The sequence below is a fragment of the Haemaphysalis longicornis genome, unplaced genomic scaffold (genome assembly GCF_048455015.1).
Source record: "Haemaphysalis longicornis isolate Haplotype H1 unplaced genomic scaffold, Haemaphysalis longicornis Haplotype H1 scaffold_6, whole genome shotgun sequence".
Classification (NCBI taxonomy): domain Eukaryota; kingdom Metazoa; phylum Arthropoda; class Arachnida; order Ixodida; family Ixodidae; genus Haemaphysalis; species Haemaphysalis longicornis.
In genome coordinates, this window is record NW_027526407.1 from 73,809,804 (window position 1) to 73,829,684 (window position 19,881).

A 19,881-nucleotide genomic window follows, 5' to 3' on the forward strand; every position below is an offset into this window, starting at 1 on the left:
ATCACTGGCCGAGGCCTACGCTGTGGATGAACGCCCTCCGCATCACCGCAGACGCTCAAATGCTATGCGCTTTCCCCCATATTTGGAGCTTGCCTCACTCATGCCTGTATCGTAAAAAGCGTGTTCGCACCAGACCAAGGGTCTGCTGATTCTGGCCTGTGCCCACTGCCCGCAAGCAGTCGGTGCTTATGGCAACAGCACGCCAACGAGAACTCGCTAGCACGCCAGTGTCAGCCTACGCGCGTTCTGTGGACTAGTTCGTGGAGCAGTGAACGTTGCGGCCCAAAAAAAAGGTGAACTCAGTATAGGAAACATTGGCCCAAAACGACAAAAATCAACCAACAAAAAAAAAAAACAAAAAAAAAAAAAAAAAAGAACGTACATCTTGGGGATTCGAACTTGCGACTCGCAAAAAAAGCATACCTAGCGCTCCAGACCACTCGGCCACAGACCAGTGCTGCCAGCGTTGCAAATATGAGGTATATAATGTATAACCAGTTTATACTTCTATTCACTTTTAGCATTTCAAGTAGCTTAGGTGACTGTTGTATAGTGCTCGTGCAGTAAGCGTCCCCCAAATTTCCACAGTATCTCGCGTCTAGCAATTGCATTTCTTAGACGGAGAAGCGTTCACAGATGTGTAGTCGTGCTGCTGACCGCTGTGCTTGTTCACCCAGCGCAAAAAAGTGCATTTTCCTACTAGCGTACCCAGTCAGCGAAGCGTCGCATGTGCGCTTGTGCAGCACTGGTGTGGAGCGATCTGGACTTGGAGCTAGATGCAGTGTACAAACTAACAAATTAAAGAAACGCACATTCTTCCATTCACAAACGTGTCGTGGCTTAGTTTCAACTGAGCGAACGAATTGGGACGACCTGTCGGCGGCCTGCGGACTAAGCGCTGGGCCGACTGACTCTGTCGGAAGGTCGGCGAGCCGTGCAGTAGTACAGCCAATTGTCAGCTCATCTCCTCCTGACGTCACACAAAAATGCCACAGAAAATGGGCGAGGATGCAGAGCGGAGGACAGCATCTTCAAATTGATTTTTATACTACATAAATTCAATAAATTCACATAAACGCATTCAGAGGGATCGAAACATGGCCTATGGACTCCAGACTACAATGTGCACTAGGAATCCCACATTGTTTACAAATCACTTCAGTGTCCCTTTAAGGCAAGAAAGATGAAACATTCCTGCCCCCCGTTTTTCTTTTTTTGCCACTGCTAGGCATCCAATCAGGGAAAACAAATTCCAAAATTTCAACGTCGTCCAAAAAACTGCTTTGAAGGGCAGTAGCACTGCCGATCGTCATCCCTGCCACAGCTTCCCGAGCGCGGCAGGTACTTATCAAATCAGGGTGCTCGCACTAACCGCTCGAAACATGCCCATCGCAGCCACAACGGCCATTCCAGGACTGCCAAACAAACCAGGGCTGTGCACCCGTCCCACGGCACCATGCACATTGTCTTCCCACCGGTCCTCCCAGCCGCCACCCCCGGGCTCACCGCACTAGACGAACTCATCACCGCACTAGCGAGTGCGACTCTAGCATCTCGACGAAGAGTTTGTTCATGGGCACCGTGCCGTCACGGCGCACGCCATTCCAGAAGCGTCGCACCACAGTGTCCAGCTGTCGTAGCAGCGGCAGGCACAGCAGGAGCTGCCCTGCGTGCGTCGCGATCGCCGACGACGACGAAGTCGCCGTGAGCTGCCCGTTGGCTGTGCTCGTCGCGGTGGTCGTCGAGACGGGCGTCGAGGTCGGCGAGGAAGTCGAGCCCGAGGACGAGGACGAGGCGGCTGTGGCGGAGGAGCTCCGCTGGGCCGCGACGCAGTCGTGCAGCCCCTGGAGCACGGCGTCGCGGAGCTTGTGAACGGAGGACGCGTCCTCCAGGTGGATGTCTGCGAGGGTTGTTGGAAACGAGTCGAGGGGGTGTTACTCCGAGACGCAGACACTTCCAGTTAGAGTACAGCGATGCAACCTCATGCTGAAGGCTAAGCCTTTCATTGCTTTTTTAATGTGAAGTTGCTCTAAGTTGAGGCTTTCATTACGAAATGTGGTAATGCGGTCACAACAATGTAGACAGGCATAGCCTACCAAGGGTGGAGAGCAAGCACTGGGCACACATGCAGCAAGTTAAAAGGGTGCTTGAACAAGACGCTTATAAACTACTAAATCTGCTGGCAATGTTCATACTTGTGAACATTATCAAGCAAAAAGAAAACATTGAGTACATACTGTATTTATTCGATTATAAGGCGAGGGTGCAGTTTAGAGTAAAAAAAATTGCCATATATATATATATATATATATATATATATATATATATATATATATATATATATATATATATATATATATATATATATATATATATATATATATATATATATATATATACAGAAAGAAATGCTGGCAGTCTACAACGCCAAAGAAGGCATAGGGGAATGGTTAGACTATTTTTTTTTTACCATTAGTGACATTACATTATTTTTTTTTTTAAATAATTACATGAGAAAGAAAGAAAGAAAAACGCGCCCACAGTGGGGACCGAACCCACGCCTTTCAAAAGGCGTGGGTTTGGTCCCCACTCTGGGCACGTGTTTTTCTTTCTTTCTTTATCTCGTAATTATTAATAATGAAAAATAATAATGTAACGTCACTAACGGTAAAAAAAAAAATAGTCTAACCATTCCCCTATGCCTTCTTTGGCGTTGTAGACTGCCAGCATTTCTTTCTGTATTTCCTAACGAGACCCTCATTTCCATAGGCGTGCGCAGAGTTCTCGATTAGGGGGGGCAAAGTCTTACCGCTGCGCCCCCCCTCCCCCCCCCCCCTTCCAGCAACTCCCGACCTCTTCCCACTGAAGGCCTAGCGGTCCGAACGCAGTGTAAAGAGGGATGGTTATAACATTTTTATTTCAATGCGATGGAATTGCAACACATACAAAATATTTCTGAGCAGAAATTTTTACTTTAATGTGTTACATTGGCAAAATATGGGCCAATTTGGCGCCCCCCTTCAGATGATTAGGGGGGGCGGCCGCCCCCCCAGCCCCCCCTGTGCGCACGCCTATGCTCATTTCCAAACCCTATATAAATATATATATATATATATGCTGAGCTTCGAATACAAATATAAGGTGGGATATGACTTTGGACCATTGTCCCTGAAGACAGAATGGCAGAAAAGAGTGCATAAACGCAACGCCGCATCAGTGTACTCTTTTCCGTTGTCCTGTGTTTTTGTGCTATTTCACGCTGAGTTATGTACCACCTGGCCCGCCTTCAACCCATATATTTCGTTGCTTGTTCAGCACACTCATGAAACGACTTGTTGAGCCCTAATCTATATCATTTGCTATGGCACTGTACGCACTTCACGAATGGTCGCGAGCCACTATTGAAACTCGCTTCCCCCCCCCTCCAGACGAAGAAGTGCATTTGCAGGCCCAAGCAGTGGTCTACACAACGTCGTGTGATAACCCAGACAGACTCCTGTCCCTTCATGAAACTTGCAAACTACTACATAATCTTCGCGCAATAACCGTTGAAATGATCACTAACACTTTCATTTGGGACCTGATGAACCTTGCACAAACCGCGTAACCTTGAACCGTGATATCTTTCCAATCATACCCTCCCTCTGTGTCCCTCTGCTTCCCCACCAGGGCACTCATGTCCCCCGAGACAACAAAACCACTCTCTCTTCCTCTCTCCCCAAATTCTACCGTCCTCTTCAGTCCAAATCACTTGTGAGCTATACAACTTTGATGTCCTTGGCACCACACAAGGTAGGGCACTCATGTCCCCTAAGACAACAAAACCACTCTCTCTTCCTCTCTCCCCAAATTCTACCGTCCTCTTCCCTACATATCCCTCGTTTGCAGTGCAACTTCGACGTCCTCAGCACCCCGCAAGGCACGCTACTTCCCCCGCTCCTCATCACCCACCGGCGTTGGTGAGCAGCAGGGCCTTGAGGGTGAGGAACTCCTCGCGGGAGATGGAGAGGGCCTCGAGGCGCTTCACCAGGTGGGCCGTGTGCAGGAACAGCTCCTCTGCGTGGCACTCGGTCGCCTGCCGCTCGTCCAGCACCAGGTCCGAGGCAAACATCAGCCGCACGGGGGGGCTCAGGTGGCACGACCTGGGGTGGCATCATTGGCGTACTTCGATGGTGGAAGACTGCCGTACAACTAGAGTGGCGGAAACCTTCGATGCACACGTCCACCCATTGACACAGCAGGCACGCTATTTTACTGTTCCTAATCCATTGCAATCCATCTTAATCCATCATAATCCACCCAAATCCATTTTAATCCACCTTTATCCCATTATAGTAATTCTTGCTGTCAATAGTTAGTCCACCTCAGTTCATCTTAAAGGGACCCTGCAACACTCTGAGCAGTGCAAGTAAACCTGCGTGGCGCTTAGCTTACACTAAAGACGCGGAAAAACCAACCGCGCTCTCCTCAGTTCTCCTCATTATGCACCGCTGGCATGGCCTAAACGACGTCATTGAGGCCATGGCTGTCTGATCGGCTGTCACTGGTCAACTTAGCGGCTAATTTCTCCCATTTCCTGTGACGATCCGCCGTCGTCAGCGCTGTGCATGAACCTCTTCTATGCCTGAACCTGTAGGCACAGTTTTGCCGTTGCTTTTGTGCTTCGAATGCGCGCGGAGTTTGAGTGATGAACTCAATAATTTCCTTTCAACCAGGCCACGCGACAACAAACATTTATTGCTTCAAAAACACCCTACCAGCCGGAGCGCGCGCTTGCGAGCAGGCCGCCATGCCTGCTTTTTTTGTGGCACCAGACTGGAAATAGACCCCTCCACATCGCAGAGAAAAGGAGAAAGCTCCTTGGCCTGTGATACATCGCAGGCCGTGGAAAAGAACGCCGCGAGTCGCCTCCCTCTCGGGAGAGAGCACGCAGCTTTAGTCACGTTGTCCGCGGTCGAGTTGAGAAGGAACGATTATGCGCGATTGCTCGTCGCGCATAGTTTCGGTGATAGTGAACGGATTTTCATAATTCTTGCGGGAGGAGATTGCTGGGACAATAGACTTTACCCCAAAATACATTTCTAGCAGTCAATAGTACGTGTTGCAGGGTCCTTTTAAAGGGGGACACTGGTCTTACAACAACTTCCTTTAATTTTCAAGTAAACGCTGCCAAACTTGTCACTCTTGCTGCTTTTTTTCCACAAATTTAAAATATACCGCTATTGTTCAGTTGGTCAATTATTTTTCGAGGTATAGTTAGAGATAATTAAACATTTTTGGTGGAACAGTAGACAAGACAGTGTTGGTCAAAAAACTGTAATCTTCGTATTTTCCAATACTATGAACCCTGGTGAATGCAATAATCGAAGCAGTTTTTTGATGCATCGCTTGGAACTAATTTTACGGCTCGTTAAACTTTGTTGTTTGAGGTAGGTGTTCGAAATGGTTCCTTGCCACTGGTGCCACCAAAGCTAATGCCCATTTTTTGCGAGTTCGATATATGCGGGTTCGACTGTATGACCTGCGGTCTTGTCGGTGCAAAGAAGTTGGCGATCAGCATGCAAAAAGCACTCCAGCTGTGACGTGACTCCTCAACCCACCGGTGGTAAAACAAGCAAGAAACCACCAAGCGAAGCAGGAGCAATGGCAATGGTGGTATATAATACAAACACTGACAATGAGAGGTGTGTTTTAGCAAGTGCGAAGGCATGAGTCCTGCCCTGCATCTCTCCTTAAACTCTTTCCATACGGTGCCATACGTTATCAGAGACGGAGTTCCAATGATTTCAAACATCCCGCTAAAGGTAAAAACAGCGCCTTGCGGACAACTAATTCCATCTGACGTATTTATTGCCAACTCTTCTGCGGATTCTATTATCTTTTGGTGACATTTCGTGTGCGGAGATGGCGCCAAGTTGTGAACCCTCGATAGCGACGAGTTGCGCGAAAACGGAGTCCACTTCATAGCGCGTTCTGCAAAAGCAGACAGCTGTGGCAGGGACTCCAGCAGCCACTGCTATTGATTTTCTTCATTCCAGCAACAATGTGCATTTGTCAGATTTTAGTTCTGATGAAGACGCTCCCATTCAACAGCCTCAGACTTCGACAGGTGCGGCCAGGTAAGGTTCATTTTCGACTACACGCTGTATTTATAAAGACAACGTGCTTCCTATCTGACGAATGCGGTTTTACTTTCATGTGTAGATTCCGGACAACGTGCGGCAGGGATATTTTGTGAAATGCGCCACGACGTATCGTGCCATCACCTTCAAGATAGCCTGGCGCTCGTGCAAGATTAGCGCTGCGGAGTGATGCGCGCCGCTTCTCAAGAGCGCTGGATTTTTTTTTCTTCTGTGCTTCCCACTGAAGTGATAAGAATTTTGTGTCAGAACACATAAAAATTTGCTTGCATGCATGACTGACTTACACTCGAGTGGCTTTGAGGAGTGGCACAGCCGTCAGTTCCGCTAGATTGACGGGCCCGCAAAAATCCAAAACTATGATTCAATATATGCATCAATGCTGTACACATAGTTTAAGAACATAGAAACAACTTGCATATCTTAGAATTCCTAACATAATTTTCAGGTTGAGTACAATTGCCTGTATACATTGTGTCTACACTTTTTCTGTGCATTTTTTTCTGTTTGCATGACCAATAAACTGTAAGTAATTGTGTCTTTCACAAAACTGCTGCTACAGTAGAATCTCGATGATACGAATCTCGCGGGACCGCGAAAAATATTCGTATCATCCGAAATTCGTATGAACCAACACAGACCAAAACATTGAGCACTGAAAAAAGTTTTCGTTTATTTCTTTTCTTACTTTGGCGTGAACAAATCCGTGATTTTTTCTGCTTTTTTTTTTAACCCCCACGTCACAAAGCAGTCCTTTCTGGAGCGCGTAACGCTTCGCCTAGCTTCGCTCCCGGTATCCAAGCTCGCTACACGCCGCAACAGTCAAGCGTGAACCGCATGGTGCGTTTTTGCACGCGATTCGCATGCCTCGGCTTTGCGCGCGCTGTATTTTCACGGCCGCATGGACGATTTCGCGCCCGCGGTATCTCCTTAGTCGTTCAGAAAAAGACGCTGACGACTTGCGAAACGCTCGAGACAGCCCGCTGGCTCCGCCCGAGATGTTTAGGCTTAGCACTCCGGCAGATATTTTATGGGCGCTTTCACTAGCGGCGCGGATGGTGTTTTATAGTACCGTTTTCGCCAACGTTATCAGCTCCTTTACTGCACAAGAAACTTCGTGCCTGCCTTGAGCGGCATTTTAAAGAGCGGCTAGAAGCAGTCGCTCAAGCAGCCGTGCCACTTCCCGGCCGAAGCCGCCGCCATGTTGCCGCCGCCGGCCGCGGCGTGCGCAGCGTGCGAGAGGTTTCGCGGCGCGCATGGGGCGTGCGGGGCGCGTTTTCGCGAGCAGAAAACAACAGCCAAGCCATTTCTGGAGAAAGAAGAGTGACAAATGGGGAGAGAGAGCCGTCACTTGCTTGTTCGGCAGTCGGGCGCCTCGCCGGCTCGTTCGTATCATCCGCCGGGCCGCGCAGGTCCGTTCGTAACAGCTGAAATTTTTCCCATTGCAAACAATGCAATTTTGCCGGGACTTTTCAGAAATTCGTATCATCCCGAAATTCGTATCATCCAGAATCGTATCATCGAGATTCTACTGTATGTGTTTGAAAGAGCAATCTATAAGCTATAATGTCATGCACAGAAATGGTAAATGTGTGGGGTAGCTCAAGAGAAAAAAAAATTTTGTGGGAGCTCTCAAAATCGGATGTTTTTCCACCATAATAAAAGAGTTAACGAGCTCTCCATAACTCTGCCATGGTTACCAGATTAAACTATCGAAGGTCAAAGGTGCTTTGAATACACTTACCGAGCAAGAACCTAAAAAGCAAAATTAAATGACTAACAAAGCACTCGTCACAACCCAAGCTATTCTGAACAGGTGATGGCTTCCAAAGAGTGACCACAGATGAATGATGCAGTTAGCAAGGACTGCGAGGACAGAAGAGTACAGAAAGAATAATGCTGAGGGGAAATTTCAAAAGGACAGCAAAGTTGACTACTACGCAAGGTACAAGGATGGCATCAGTGAGCAGAACAAGCAGACCCAAAAATGCGGCCATGTGAAGTAGGGTGAGGAGCTTAAAGGCCAACTGCACTCAAATCACACCTCGACCAAATTTATTTTTAATGTGCAGTAAGTACCCCCAAATCAGCTGGGACATGAGTGGTAGACCCGTGAAATGCCTCGTTAATCACTAAGAAGCGCATACCTGCCAGGTTCGCCGAGATGGCATAGGGAGATCTGTCCCGGGGGAAGGGGGGGATAGAAAAATTAGTAGCAACAGAATGGAATAATTTACATTTACATGAATTTCTAATTTAGTTACAACAGAGTAGGAGCTGAAGTGTTTCATCCAAACTACTAACGAGCTACACCACTTGTCAGCTGCTAAATCTTCGATGCGGCTGGCGCCACCTTTTTTAAGAAGCCCTGGGAATACTGTTGAGCATAACAATGAGCGTTCCTGCTACACTTCGCCAAAAGAACGCGACTGAGCTCAGATTGTGCCAGAACTTGATGCTCGGAACTGGGGGCAATTTTGTTTTACCACGCTGAACTGCCGCTCGCATTCAGTGTTTCTGTGGTACTGACCAGTTCAACTTGCGTGCATTGCCAACTATGCTTTACAAGTTATTACAATGTCCAGAGGTGTAGGATGTGATTGGGTTGTCAGGTAGCTCCAGCACCATGTGGCTAGACTGGGAGAAAGATTTAGCCAAACACGGGTGTGTATTCGGGAGATTGTTGTTTCGACCGTACAATTGTACAAAACCATCAAAATCCGGGAATCTCCCGGATAATTCGGGAAACCTGGCAGGTACGGAAGCGTTTAAAAAAGCTCCGCCGCAGACGACGCTGCACCTGCCGGCGGATCACGTAAACAGCTTTGACGCGCCTGCGACGCTCCAGCTGACGGGGGCTTCTTCCTCTGGCCAGCCACGCAGCTGCAGAACCGGTCGAGCTCTGCTGTGAACGCTTCACCCCTTTGCTGCCCTGTGCGCGCGGCTTGCTCCGAAGCTGCTGACCATCCGGCTGCTTGCTGGACGGCTGCAACGTCACTTCAATGGCTGCGCTCTTCTCGATTTTGGTTTCAAAATTGCCGATTTTTGCTCACCGCTTGCAGTGTCCACACACGTATTTCAGCCATTGTATTTTGCCTTTTGCTTTCTTTTTCAGCAGGCTATACCGAAATAGTGTTTTCAAGAGGTCGAAATTTTGAGTGCAGTTGGCCTTTAATGAGGACACTAACAAGAAGTACAGCAAGCGCAGTTCCAATTCGCAGCTGTGACTGCTAACCCCCTACGAACAGAGTTTTGCGAAAAACAGTGACCACAGTGCGACAAAAATGTTTTGGCTGGCTGACACTGACGAGGGGTGAGAGACGAGCATCCAAGAGCCCTTTCAGTTCTATAATTTTGACTACATGAAGTTCAACACAGACAGCAGCTTCTAGAAGCTTGACGAAAATGAAGATAGAAACTCTAGAAGCTACAGTCAAATAGGCTTGAGAATGCTAGCATAAAGACCACTTTGTGCATGAACAAATCAGAGGGAGGGGGGGGAGGTTTAGAAATAGAGAGAGAGAAATAGCTCACCTGTAAGCCAACGCTAGGGACAGGATCTCGGCCCAGGTCGTCTGTAGGAGCCGCATCTGGTCATTGAGCGTCAGGTCCGTGAAACCTGTCGTTTTTGTTTGTCCATTTGTATTTTGTTCAAAGGGGCAGGTGATGGGACCAAAAGAAAACAGAAAAGCAGATGAAGGTACTTTCTGAACCAGCAAACATCACTCGACCTTCCTCAAAGCCCTTGTGAGAAACAGAAGTAGAGAAGGCTAGGTGGCATGTTTCGGATCTAGTCTTTGACAGCCTACAGTGTCACAACAGCAGGAGGAACCAGCCCCGTCACGAGAGGTCCCACTGCCCAACAGAGCCCAGTCACAACAGAACCCAATTCCCAACAGAGCCCAGTCACAACACAGCCCAATTCCTAACAGGCCGAATTCCTAACGAAGCCAATTCCCAAGAGAGGCCTAGTTTCCAGCAGAGACGATTTCCAACAGAGGCCCAATTAACAACACATCCTATTTCTACGGTCTAAACCCAACAGATCCCAATTCCCCACAGATCCCGTTTCAGTTGTCCGAAGATCCCAATTCCCGACAGGCCCCATCAGGGAATTACCGGGGGGGAAGTAAAAACTAACTACAGTAAACAAACTATCCACGTCTCGTGCTTGCACTTGTGGAACAGCTTAAACCAGGACATTAAAATTCATTCTGTCATACCATTAAAAAAAAAAAATTTTAAATGTCGTTTTCTATTACACTGATGTGAAGTGTCTAAATGTAATTTTCATTCTATTCTCACAGCTGATTTTTGAATGTTTGTACAACTCTGTTTTCTATTCTGTTTATCACTGCTTTCATTGCAATTTCGTTTCACAGCCATTTTGTTAATTTCTACAGGAGGTCCCGCTTGCTGTTTTCATGACCTTGGGACCTCTTCCTGTATATATCCCGTACCCGTGTCATGTTGGTTGAAATAAAACACATTTCCAGTTTCAGGAGTAGGAGGAGGAGGAGGGACTGACCGGGGATCTGCTTGGCCCAGCTGATGGTGGCCACGAGCTCGCGGTCGACGAGCTCGCTGAGCACGCTGACCGTCTTGTAGTGGCTGTCGAGGGACGGCGACGAGGACCCGTTGGTCAGCGCCAGCAGGGGCTCCGGCTCGCAGTGCACCAGCGCCGAGATTATCACATTGTCTGCGGCCGAAAAGATGGGAAAGGGGGAGAAAGAAAATCTCGTGAATTGAGGCGAAGATTGCAGGGAGACCTGAAATAAGTTCGGCAGAATGGAAAGAAGTGCATTCAGCAGGCATTCTCAGGCAATGAATGGCAGCCTACCATTGTCCCTGAAGAAGAAAGTGTGTGACAGCTGCATCTTACCGGTACTCACCCCTGGGGCAGAAACTTGGAGGCTCACTAAGAGGGTGCAACCTAAATTAAGGACGACTCAGTGGGCAATGGAGCGGAAGATGATAGGTGTAACATTAAGGGACAAGAAGAGAGCGGAGTGGGTCAGGGAACAAGTGCGTGTTAAGGACATATTAGTAGAAATTAAGAAGAAGGAATGCACATGGGCAGGGCATGTAATGCGACGGCAAGATTACTGTTGGTCATTAAAGGCAACAGAGTGGATCCCTAGAGAAGGCAAGCGTGGCAGGGGGTGGCAGAAAGTTGGATGGGCAGATGAGCTCAAGAAGTTTGCGGGGATAAATTGGTTGCAGTTAGCACAGGACCGGGGTAATTGGAGATCCATGAGAGAGGCCTTTGCCCTGCAGTGGGCGTAGATAGGCTGGTGATGATGATGACGGAAAGAGTTGAGCGAGTCGGTTGCGATTCGTAGTAGAAAAAGGTGTGAAAAAGACAACACAAAGTAGGAAACAGACAAAACGATGCACTTCTAGCAACTCTAGAAGCTAGAAGTGCGTCGTCCTGTCTATGTTCTACTCTCTGTCGTTGCCCTTTTACTGCAGCTTTTTCCATTGCGAACAGAAAGGAAACCCAACTCCTATGCTACGTTTGTGTAATGTGCCTTTGCCGATTCGAAAAAGATTAAAACAGTGATTGCAGAATAAACAAACTACAGTAAACTCCCATTAAGACAAACTCGAGGGGACCACAAAAATTGGTTCATATTATCAGAAATTAGTTTTAAATAGACGTTTTTTGAATTGCGCACGTTACAAGAGAGAAAAAGTGCTGCTCATCTTAACCATGGAGTTTGTCTTAACCAAGTTCACCTTATCGAGAGTCTACTGTAAAACGAAAGAGAGAAAGGGTGAAGTTGGAAATTAATGTTCTTTTGCAAGTGGTGGCTGAGCGACTTCAGAATACAGTACGCTCCGGTCAGGATTAACATGAAGGGACTGGAAAAACGTGTTGGTATTAGAAGTGGTTGCTTTGTGCACAGCGTTATGTCACGAGGGAGCAAAAGTGTTTCTTTTCCTTAACCATCAGTCTGTTTTAAACCCAGTGCCTTCTAAAAATTAAGAGTTTACTGGATTGATGGACGACATCACCATTCTAGAATGTAACATTTCTCCACACACAAAAAAAAAAAGCATGCCCAAAAGCACTCTTTTCTTTTCATCGTCATTATCATGCAATTTTATGCTCTCAGCTGTGGTGACACACTTGCCAGCCAGTAAGGCTGGCAAGTGTGAACACATGAACACACACCATTTCAAGTCTCTCCAGGGTCGAAATAAAGTTGGCAACAAACACCTAGTAAGCGATCTTTAAAGGAGCCATGAAGAGAAAACAAAAGTTTGTTTTATTCGAAAGATTAGGTGTTTCATAGTACCCCAAGCGCTTTCCCGGAAGCAAATGATGCTTTATTCACTGAGAAATAAGGCAATTTAGGCCAAAATTTTAAATCTCCCGCTAAAATTGCACATTTCGTCACGTGAACAATGGCGTCATACGAGCCGGTCTATGAAACAGATACTTAGTATGTCGACTCCATATAGCACCCACACGCGGGAGTCGACCGAGACGGCGGCCATTTTAAAAATACTAGTAAAACCTAGTGCACCTGCAGCCCTAGTCATGGAATCGCCTGATCCGGAGAACAAAACTCTCGCCGAGGAGCTCGGGCTTGCATTTAAACCTCACACCACTTGAACGCTCAATGCTTCTAAGTGCACGAGCGGCAAGAGTTGTGGGATACGCGGTGGACGGGAAAGCGACCATTCCGCGATAGCCACAACAGACGAACGCCCAGCCGTCGGCACCGCTGCCTCGTCAGCCCCGTCGCGACGGACGAATAGACTGGTACGTATGTGCCGTATTTTCAATTTCAGTAGCAGTATCGCTTATGCCAGTTGGCCGGTGTCGTGTATGGAAAGCCGTTCGCTCGAGCTCTCTGCTCCGACCAGAAAGATTCGAGCGTCAATGCGCGGTGTGTACGGCAATTTTTTTCTCCAAGGTCAGAGCGCTTTGAAAGGCGATTTGACGAAGTCGGCGACGAGCGCCAGCATGTCCGGGTCCCTGCCGTAATCACTTCCTCGGAAATGAAGCGAGCACACTCGTACTTCCTTTAGCTCTCTTTCTCCTCCGTTTGCAAAGTTCACAAAACGTAGCCACTTGCTTCGCCGAAATTCGTCGTTGGGCAGCACATGAAAGGAGATCTCACCGGCGGGGATGTCGCACTCCCTCGACGATTTGCCCGTACGACATGGGCATTTCAAAACACAGCAACGAAATTTCATTGTAAAGTACTCGAACAAACAAGTTTTCAGTGGTTGTAAACTGTAAACGAGCTCGTAACGACAGCAGCAAGCCAACACGACCTCCATACCAAAACCTGTGCGACGGGTGGCACTATTTCGTTGCTGCTCTGTGTTCCTTACTCCCCTTGTTTCTATTTTTACCTTTGCAGGTTGGCGATATGACGGCCAACCTCCTGTGAAGGGATTACGATACCAAGCAAGGTTGCGGCTGTGCGTGCTGGGACGGTTCGTTGGCCCCGAAGAGCCTTGAATCCGAAAATTCGTCTGCGGGACGGTGGCGACGGCGAGATGTCGAGTTCGGCTGGCGGTAGTTTCGTACGCATTGGCATACACGCTTGCGTGTTCGTTCGGAACTTCAACCGTTTACTCCACCGTTCTTTGTCATAAAAAGAATGTGCAGTATGTTTCACGGGCATTTAGCTCGCTATGCAAACTGTAAGCCCTGCGTAGCATGCGTTTGCTTTTGCCGGCCTCCGCCAATCGCAGAGCATTCTCGAGTGACATCATAGGTTCTGTTGCGGAAAATGAGCTGGTGGGTCGCATGGTCATTTCCTTTTTTCCTAATTATTAGGGATGGGCGAATATAGATTTTGAGGTTCGAAGCGAATTCGAAGCGAATAGTGATTTGGTCGAATAATTTCGAATCGAATAGTTCGAATAGTGCACATTGCAAATCACAAAGACAAATGAGCAACTTGTGACCTGACTAATGTACACATTTTTTTCTAATAATTAGAACTCACGTAGGCACAGCATTGTGTAAAACTATTACCAGTTGAACATTTATTGCGAAATCTTACACACAGCTTTCCTTTGCTGTATTCACAAGTTTTCATGAAGAAATGCCTGTTGCGCCACATGCTCTAGGTGCAGCAGTTTCCGCCGGCTGCTCATTCACAAGTTTAAGCGCCGCCTAGAAACTCGCAGAGTTAAGCGCCGCCTAGAAGTAAGGGGGCACAAGGGCCTTTGATCAAAAACTTTATTTTTGCAGTTATGATGATGAAAATTGGGGGGGGGGGGGGGGGGGCACATGTAGTTTCTCATTCTAATTGTAGATATCAAATTTGTTTTTGAGTAAAATGATTACCGTATTTTCCGGTCTATAAGTCGCACCTTTGTATAAGTCGCATCCCCCTCAAAATGTCAGTTTTTCCGAAAAAAACGTATATAAGTCGCACCGGTGTATAAGACGCACCGGTATATAAGACGCACTTGTTAATTAGGTAAACTCACAGTGAATTAGATCGTTAGAAAGTACAGCGAAAGTTCATGGTTGCGGCAGCCGCCGCCTATAAACGCATCCCCCGGTAAGGAGGGCTAGACACGGGCATATAACACCCAAAGTCTACACTGAACCAACTTCTCAAAAATGGTTATTGATACACAGAGATGGCATGTACTTACGGACAGCGTTTAGGCAAAACCATCGAAGTCTTTTTCCTCAGACTCACTAACAAATAATTCAGTATGTCTTCAGTGGGAGTTCCGCGGGCACATCACTGTCGTCCTCCGGCTATCTAATGTCTTCTTCGCCAACATCGTTACCACTCGCGGACCGGCTACAACTGTTTTGGTAGAAATGGAGTACCAAGAGTCGGAGACCCATTTGGCCACCTCTCCAAACGTTGCGCGTCTCTTGCGTGATGTCATAAATCAGCGCAATAAAGGTGTGATGGCGGACGGAAGTGACGCGACTGGAAGCGGCCCGAAAATCGAAACTTATCAGTCAGCTGTCATTTTAAAAATTAGCAGCACGTTTACCTCCTTCAGAGTAACTCTCTGTAATAATTCATAAGCTGCATTTTGTTTTTGCAACCCAGTGTGATGTTACTTTGAATTTATTCTGAACTGTAGTTACTGTGCATGGCATGAAGTGGCTTGCGGTTGTCGCAGGCCATTATCATTGTTTTTGACTAGATAAAGCTGCAAATTCTTAGGTGTAACGTCCCGAAGCGACATATGGGCTATGAGAAACGCCGTAGCAGTGGACTTGGGATTAATTTACACCATAGAGCTGTGTCTCAACGTGCGCTGGCCACGCGCGGCCGCCGCGAACTGGAATTATTCCATACATAAGTCGCACCGGTGGATAAGACGCACCAACGAATATTTGTGAAAAAAACCGCGACTTATACACCGGAAAATACGGTATGTTCAAATTTATTTGGATTTTTATATTCAATTTTTTGACAGCCTTTGTAAAAGAACTGCTGGAGGGATGCAGCTAAACAGGGAACCAGTAAACTGCGCACAAATCAAAGAGTGCAATAAGACTAACATTATCATTATATCTGGTCTGTAGCAGAAGTTACGACCACTTGAAGTTTGGGCCTGGAAGGCAAAACCGGTTTTTCTGGTTGCCATCTTCCAGGCCCAAACTTCAAATGGTCGTAACTTCTGCTACAGACCAGATAGAATGATAATGTTAGTCTTATTGCACTCTTTGATTTGTGCGCAGTTCACTGGTTCCCTGTTTAGCTGCATCCCTCCAGCAGTTTTTTTACAAAGGCTGTCATAAAATTGAATGTAAAAATCCAAATAAATTTGAATATAATCATTTTACTCAAAAACAAGCTTGATATCTACAATCAGAATGAGAAACTACATGTGCCCCCCAATTTTCATCATCATAACTGCAAAAATAAACTTTTTTGGTTTAAGACCAGTGAGCCCCCTTAAAAAAAGAAGTATTGTAGCCACTAGTATCCTCGGCCGTAGCCAAGCAAAGCGCAAGTGGCTGGCCGCCATTTTGAATAGGTTCGCTTAGTGCGGCGTACTGCCGCGCTGTGCGAGCCTATTCAAAATGGCGGCATGCCTATTCAAAATGGCGGCCTGTACAAGTCTGCTGGCTTGGTGCCGCGATGTTCGGAGCGGTGTCGTTTCAGTGCCGCCTTTTTTTTTTTAACCTAAAGTGTGCTGGCGGCCGAGAGCTTCGTCGAACCTCTAGGCAAGGCAGCAACTCGGCAGTGCCGGCACTGATAATAGAAATGTCCGCGTCGGTGGGTCTTGAGCCAAGCCTGGGGTAACTCTCGGAAAGCTTGACCGAAAAGCTTGGCTTTCAGCTGCCTATTCGGGAGCATCGAATAATTCGAAAATATCGAATACCTGCATTCGGATCGAAGTGAATAACGAATAGAGAGCTATTCGATCGAATATTCGACAATACCGAATATTCGCCCATCCCTACGTAGCTTATTTGAGCGAAGTTTGCGTTATAAGTGGTGTCGTTATGGTTCTAACGAGGCAATCTTTCGAATCAACCAAACTTGTGTTTTCTCTTCATGGCTCCTTTAAGAACTGTGGTAGCATCAGATCACAGCTGAAAACCAACACTATGTCATTAAAAAAAGCTTACGAAGCATCCTCAAAAGAAGCTCGGTGTTCTATCGTCTCTTAAGTGTTAGACATAAACTAAAAGCAATTTTAAGAGTTTCTCTATTCTGCTAGTGCTTTTCGCCACGATGTGCAGGACAGTAGCGTTTCCTAAATCTTCCTGCACTTTTTTTTTCTCTCCCTTTTTCCGATCAGTCATTTGTTCTGTGCCCACTCTGAACACAGCCAATTGAATTTTTAAAACTTTAAAAACTCAGCACGCCACTATCCCTGTGTCAGGCACACTGAAAGAACACCGAGAACTACGCACACGGCACACCCACACCCCACAAGGCCATGTGGCAGCATCACCACAGCGCTAGCCATAGCCATAGCCGAGACACGAAACCACAACATAAAACAGCCACGGCCTGCACTAATGGTATAGATGGTATTCACTGAAAAGTTTAGTGTCAATTTCTTAGCTTGGCAACACTGGAAATGGCTAAAAACATGGCCGAAGCGCCACTGACACGGCGCGGCTTGTGCCACTTCGCCCGCAAGCTGCAGGAAAAAAGAAAAAAAAAAAAAAAAGAAGAAGAAGAAGAAGAAAAAACGACCACTGTGCGTCGTCTGCTCCGTTCCAACCCGATTCTCAATGGTGGTGTCAACAGAGATGTTATTAATCGCATTCACATTGGAGTCAAGGCATTACTTTGCGCTCGGTGGGGTGGAGTTTGGAACGTCCAACACGCATCGTGCTTAGCATGGACAAGTACTGCCATCCCGCGGAGCCCGGCGTAACGAGTGGCAGCACACTCACATGGTTGCCTGCATGCGTGCCTCACCAGTGAATACAACCTATATGACACAGACCTTGGCTTAGAAGGCTTACTGGTGCCGTGAGCACTCCACATTTTCACCACCAAGTGGAGCAAGACAGAGAGATTGCTGAAACTTACAATTCAGCCACGAATAAAAGTTTCACAACTCCCCTTCCGTGCCCTGTCAAGGATCACCCATCGATCGCCCCAAGGCCACTCTTTACCGAGACCATCAGTGCGCGACTCGAGGTAAAAGGGGAGTGCAGAGACCTTCTAGGGAGACCTTCTTTGGGGTGAGCGCCTGGACGTGGTAGGGACCGTCCGTGCTGCGCCGGTACTTCTGGCGGCCGCCGCGAACCCTGTCTAACCGGACCCCTGCGAAAAGACAGGCACAGCGGACGTTACAGTTTGCTGACAACTCACACGTCATGATCAGGCAGATACACTTTTTAAGCCGTTGATTGCCCCAGAGCAAAAAAAAAACAGCGAGAAAGGGGACAAATAGCGCATGGTATCGGGTTGACCTAGTGCAGTTTTAACTGGACACCTGCAGAAATGAGACAACATTATCATCGCAAGTTGTGACGTTTCCGGGCGGACTTGCTTTGCATGCTGCCAACCGCTCGACAGCAAATTAAACGGCAAGCACCAGAAGAACAAGAATGTAAGAACATTGCGTTTGTGTTAGACATTTGTTCTTTATAAGCCCCTTAAATGTTCTTGCATTACAGCAAACATAAACAGCAGATGGCTCTACAACTCAATGCTTGGCTCTACAACTCAATGCAGTGGGCCAACATTGGTGGGTGTAATAGCCCCTAACACTGTCATTTTTGCTTCTTTTTCCACAGTGACAGCCACCAAATGAAACACAAGCGTATTGGCAGGGGCCAATGAGTTATCTAGGGAGACAAAAGTCCGTTCACAACCCAAATACTTTTGCCCAATCCTTCGCTGCACTTCACTTGATAATGCCAACAGTATCTGGATAGTGAAGCAAGCAACTACAGGTTATTCCAAACAAGCATTATCACGATAAAAAAACAAAAACAGGGACGTAGGAAAATTAAGCACACTCCTGCAAGGTCAAAATTATTTAAAGGTGTCACCGTGGTCCCGCAAACAAACTTAGGCCCAGGCAAGGCGAACTTACGCCCTGTAGCTAACAAGAAAACTGTCAAGCCAAAGAATGGGGAAGACCACCGATGCGGAAAAGTGCTCAGAAAGGCAGTGCGGCAATGGCAGTGGGAACATCAGACGGACCTTCCGCCAGGTTCCCAAGGGCACGTAAGTTCAAAACCTGAGCCCAAGCCGGCAGCCCGTCCCAACGCAGGTGCTAACCACACGTGGCTGAAATTCGTGACAATTCGCACCTGCCAACCGACACCTACAGGGACTCGCGTGACAGTCGGTCGGCTCTGGCTCCCACCGCGGCTTTGGCACAGCGACCAAATCTGGCATGTCCACCAGGCGACAAGGCCAGATACGACAGCAGGCGGTGGTGCTAACCCAAGCCCCGGCAACAGCAGAGAATGCCCCTCAGAAAACAAGACATTGCTGCGACAACACAACAACAGCAGCAACGGAACCTTCCGAGGGACTAGAAAAGCGAGCGAAAACAACAGAGAACGAGAGGGCGACGTTGTTCCCTGCGTGCAGAACCAACAACCGGACGAAAAGGGGTCCGTGGCACTCCGCCAGCAACCCTTCGAGGCCTCGGAGACGGACGGCGCCGGGTCCTCGCTGAATCTAGAGCATCCAACCCCTTCTCGTGCGCGGGTCCCCGAGCGTGCATCCGAATCGAGCGGATGCCTCTCAAGGGACCACAGCCGCTGTTCCAAAGCAGCTGCTGTTATCAAGGGCTCGTGGCAAGCACTCGGACAAGTGCCCAAGGCCCTCTGCTTTCAGCGCCTTGTGCGGGGCTGCTACGAGAAGAAGCACAACCTTCTGCCAGCGAAGAGATAAAGCAATGTACCGCTAAAACCTGAACAAACATTTTTTTGAAACTTACTGACAGCTGATATTTGTACAGTCGGTAAAACGCTCGTCCACAACACAGCTTTCGTGTTTTCAGCCTTATCCTGCCTCGCCCGAGTGGGATTTGAAGAAAATGACAGCGGCGTTGTGAAGTCTAAGCCCACCCCTTTCGTCTCCAACGTGTTTGTAAATAGTATGTTTTGGCAGTTTTCAGACGTCATTAGTTGACATCACTGTTATAGACAAACAGTTTACGAATACATTTCACAGTGGGTCACAAAAAAAAAATCATAACAAAACAAGATGAAGATTTTTTGGAAGAAGAAAGTCAACGCACCACCACAAGGCTTCACCAAAAGGCAGCACTGCAGCAACTATCGTTCATTACTAGAGATGAC

At 47.6% G+C, this 19,881-nt stretch overlaps 1 protein-coding gene across 1 annotated transcript in view; it reads right to left on the reverse strand.

Moving 5' to 3' along the window:
* Window positions 1-352: 352 nt before the first annotated feature.
* Window positions 353-19,881, reverse strand: part of LOC144143486 (steroid hormone receptor ERR1-like) — a 123,132-nt gene continuing 103,603 nt past the window's right edge. The window contains exons 5-9 of the mRNA XM_077675235.1: window positions 17,777-17,881; window positions 10,669-10,839; window positions 9,675-9,759; window positions 3,952-4,142; window positions 353-1,900 (exon numbers count right to left, since the gene is read on the reverse strand). Coding sequence (XP_077531361.1) covers window positions 1,524-1,900; window positions 3,952-4,142; window positions 9,675-9,759; window positions 10,669-10,839; window positions 17,777-17,881 — 929 coding nt within the window. The 3' untranslated portion in view covers window positions 353-1,523. The remainder of the gene's footprint in view (window positions 1,901-3,951; window positions 4,143-9,674; window positions 9,760-10,668; window positions 10,840-17,776; window positions 17,882-19,881) is intronic.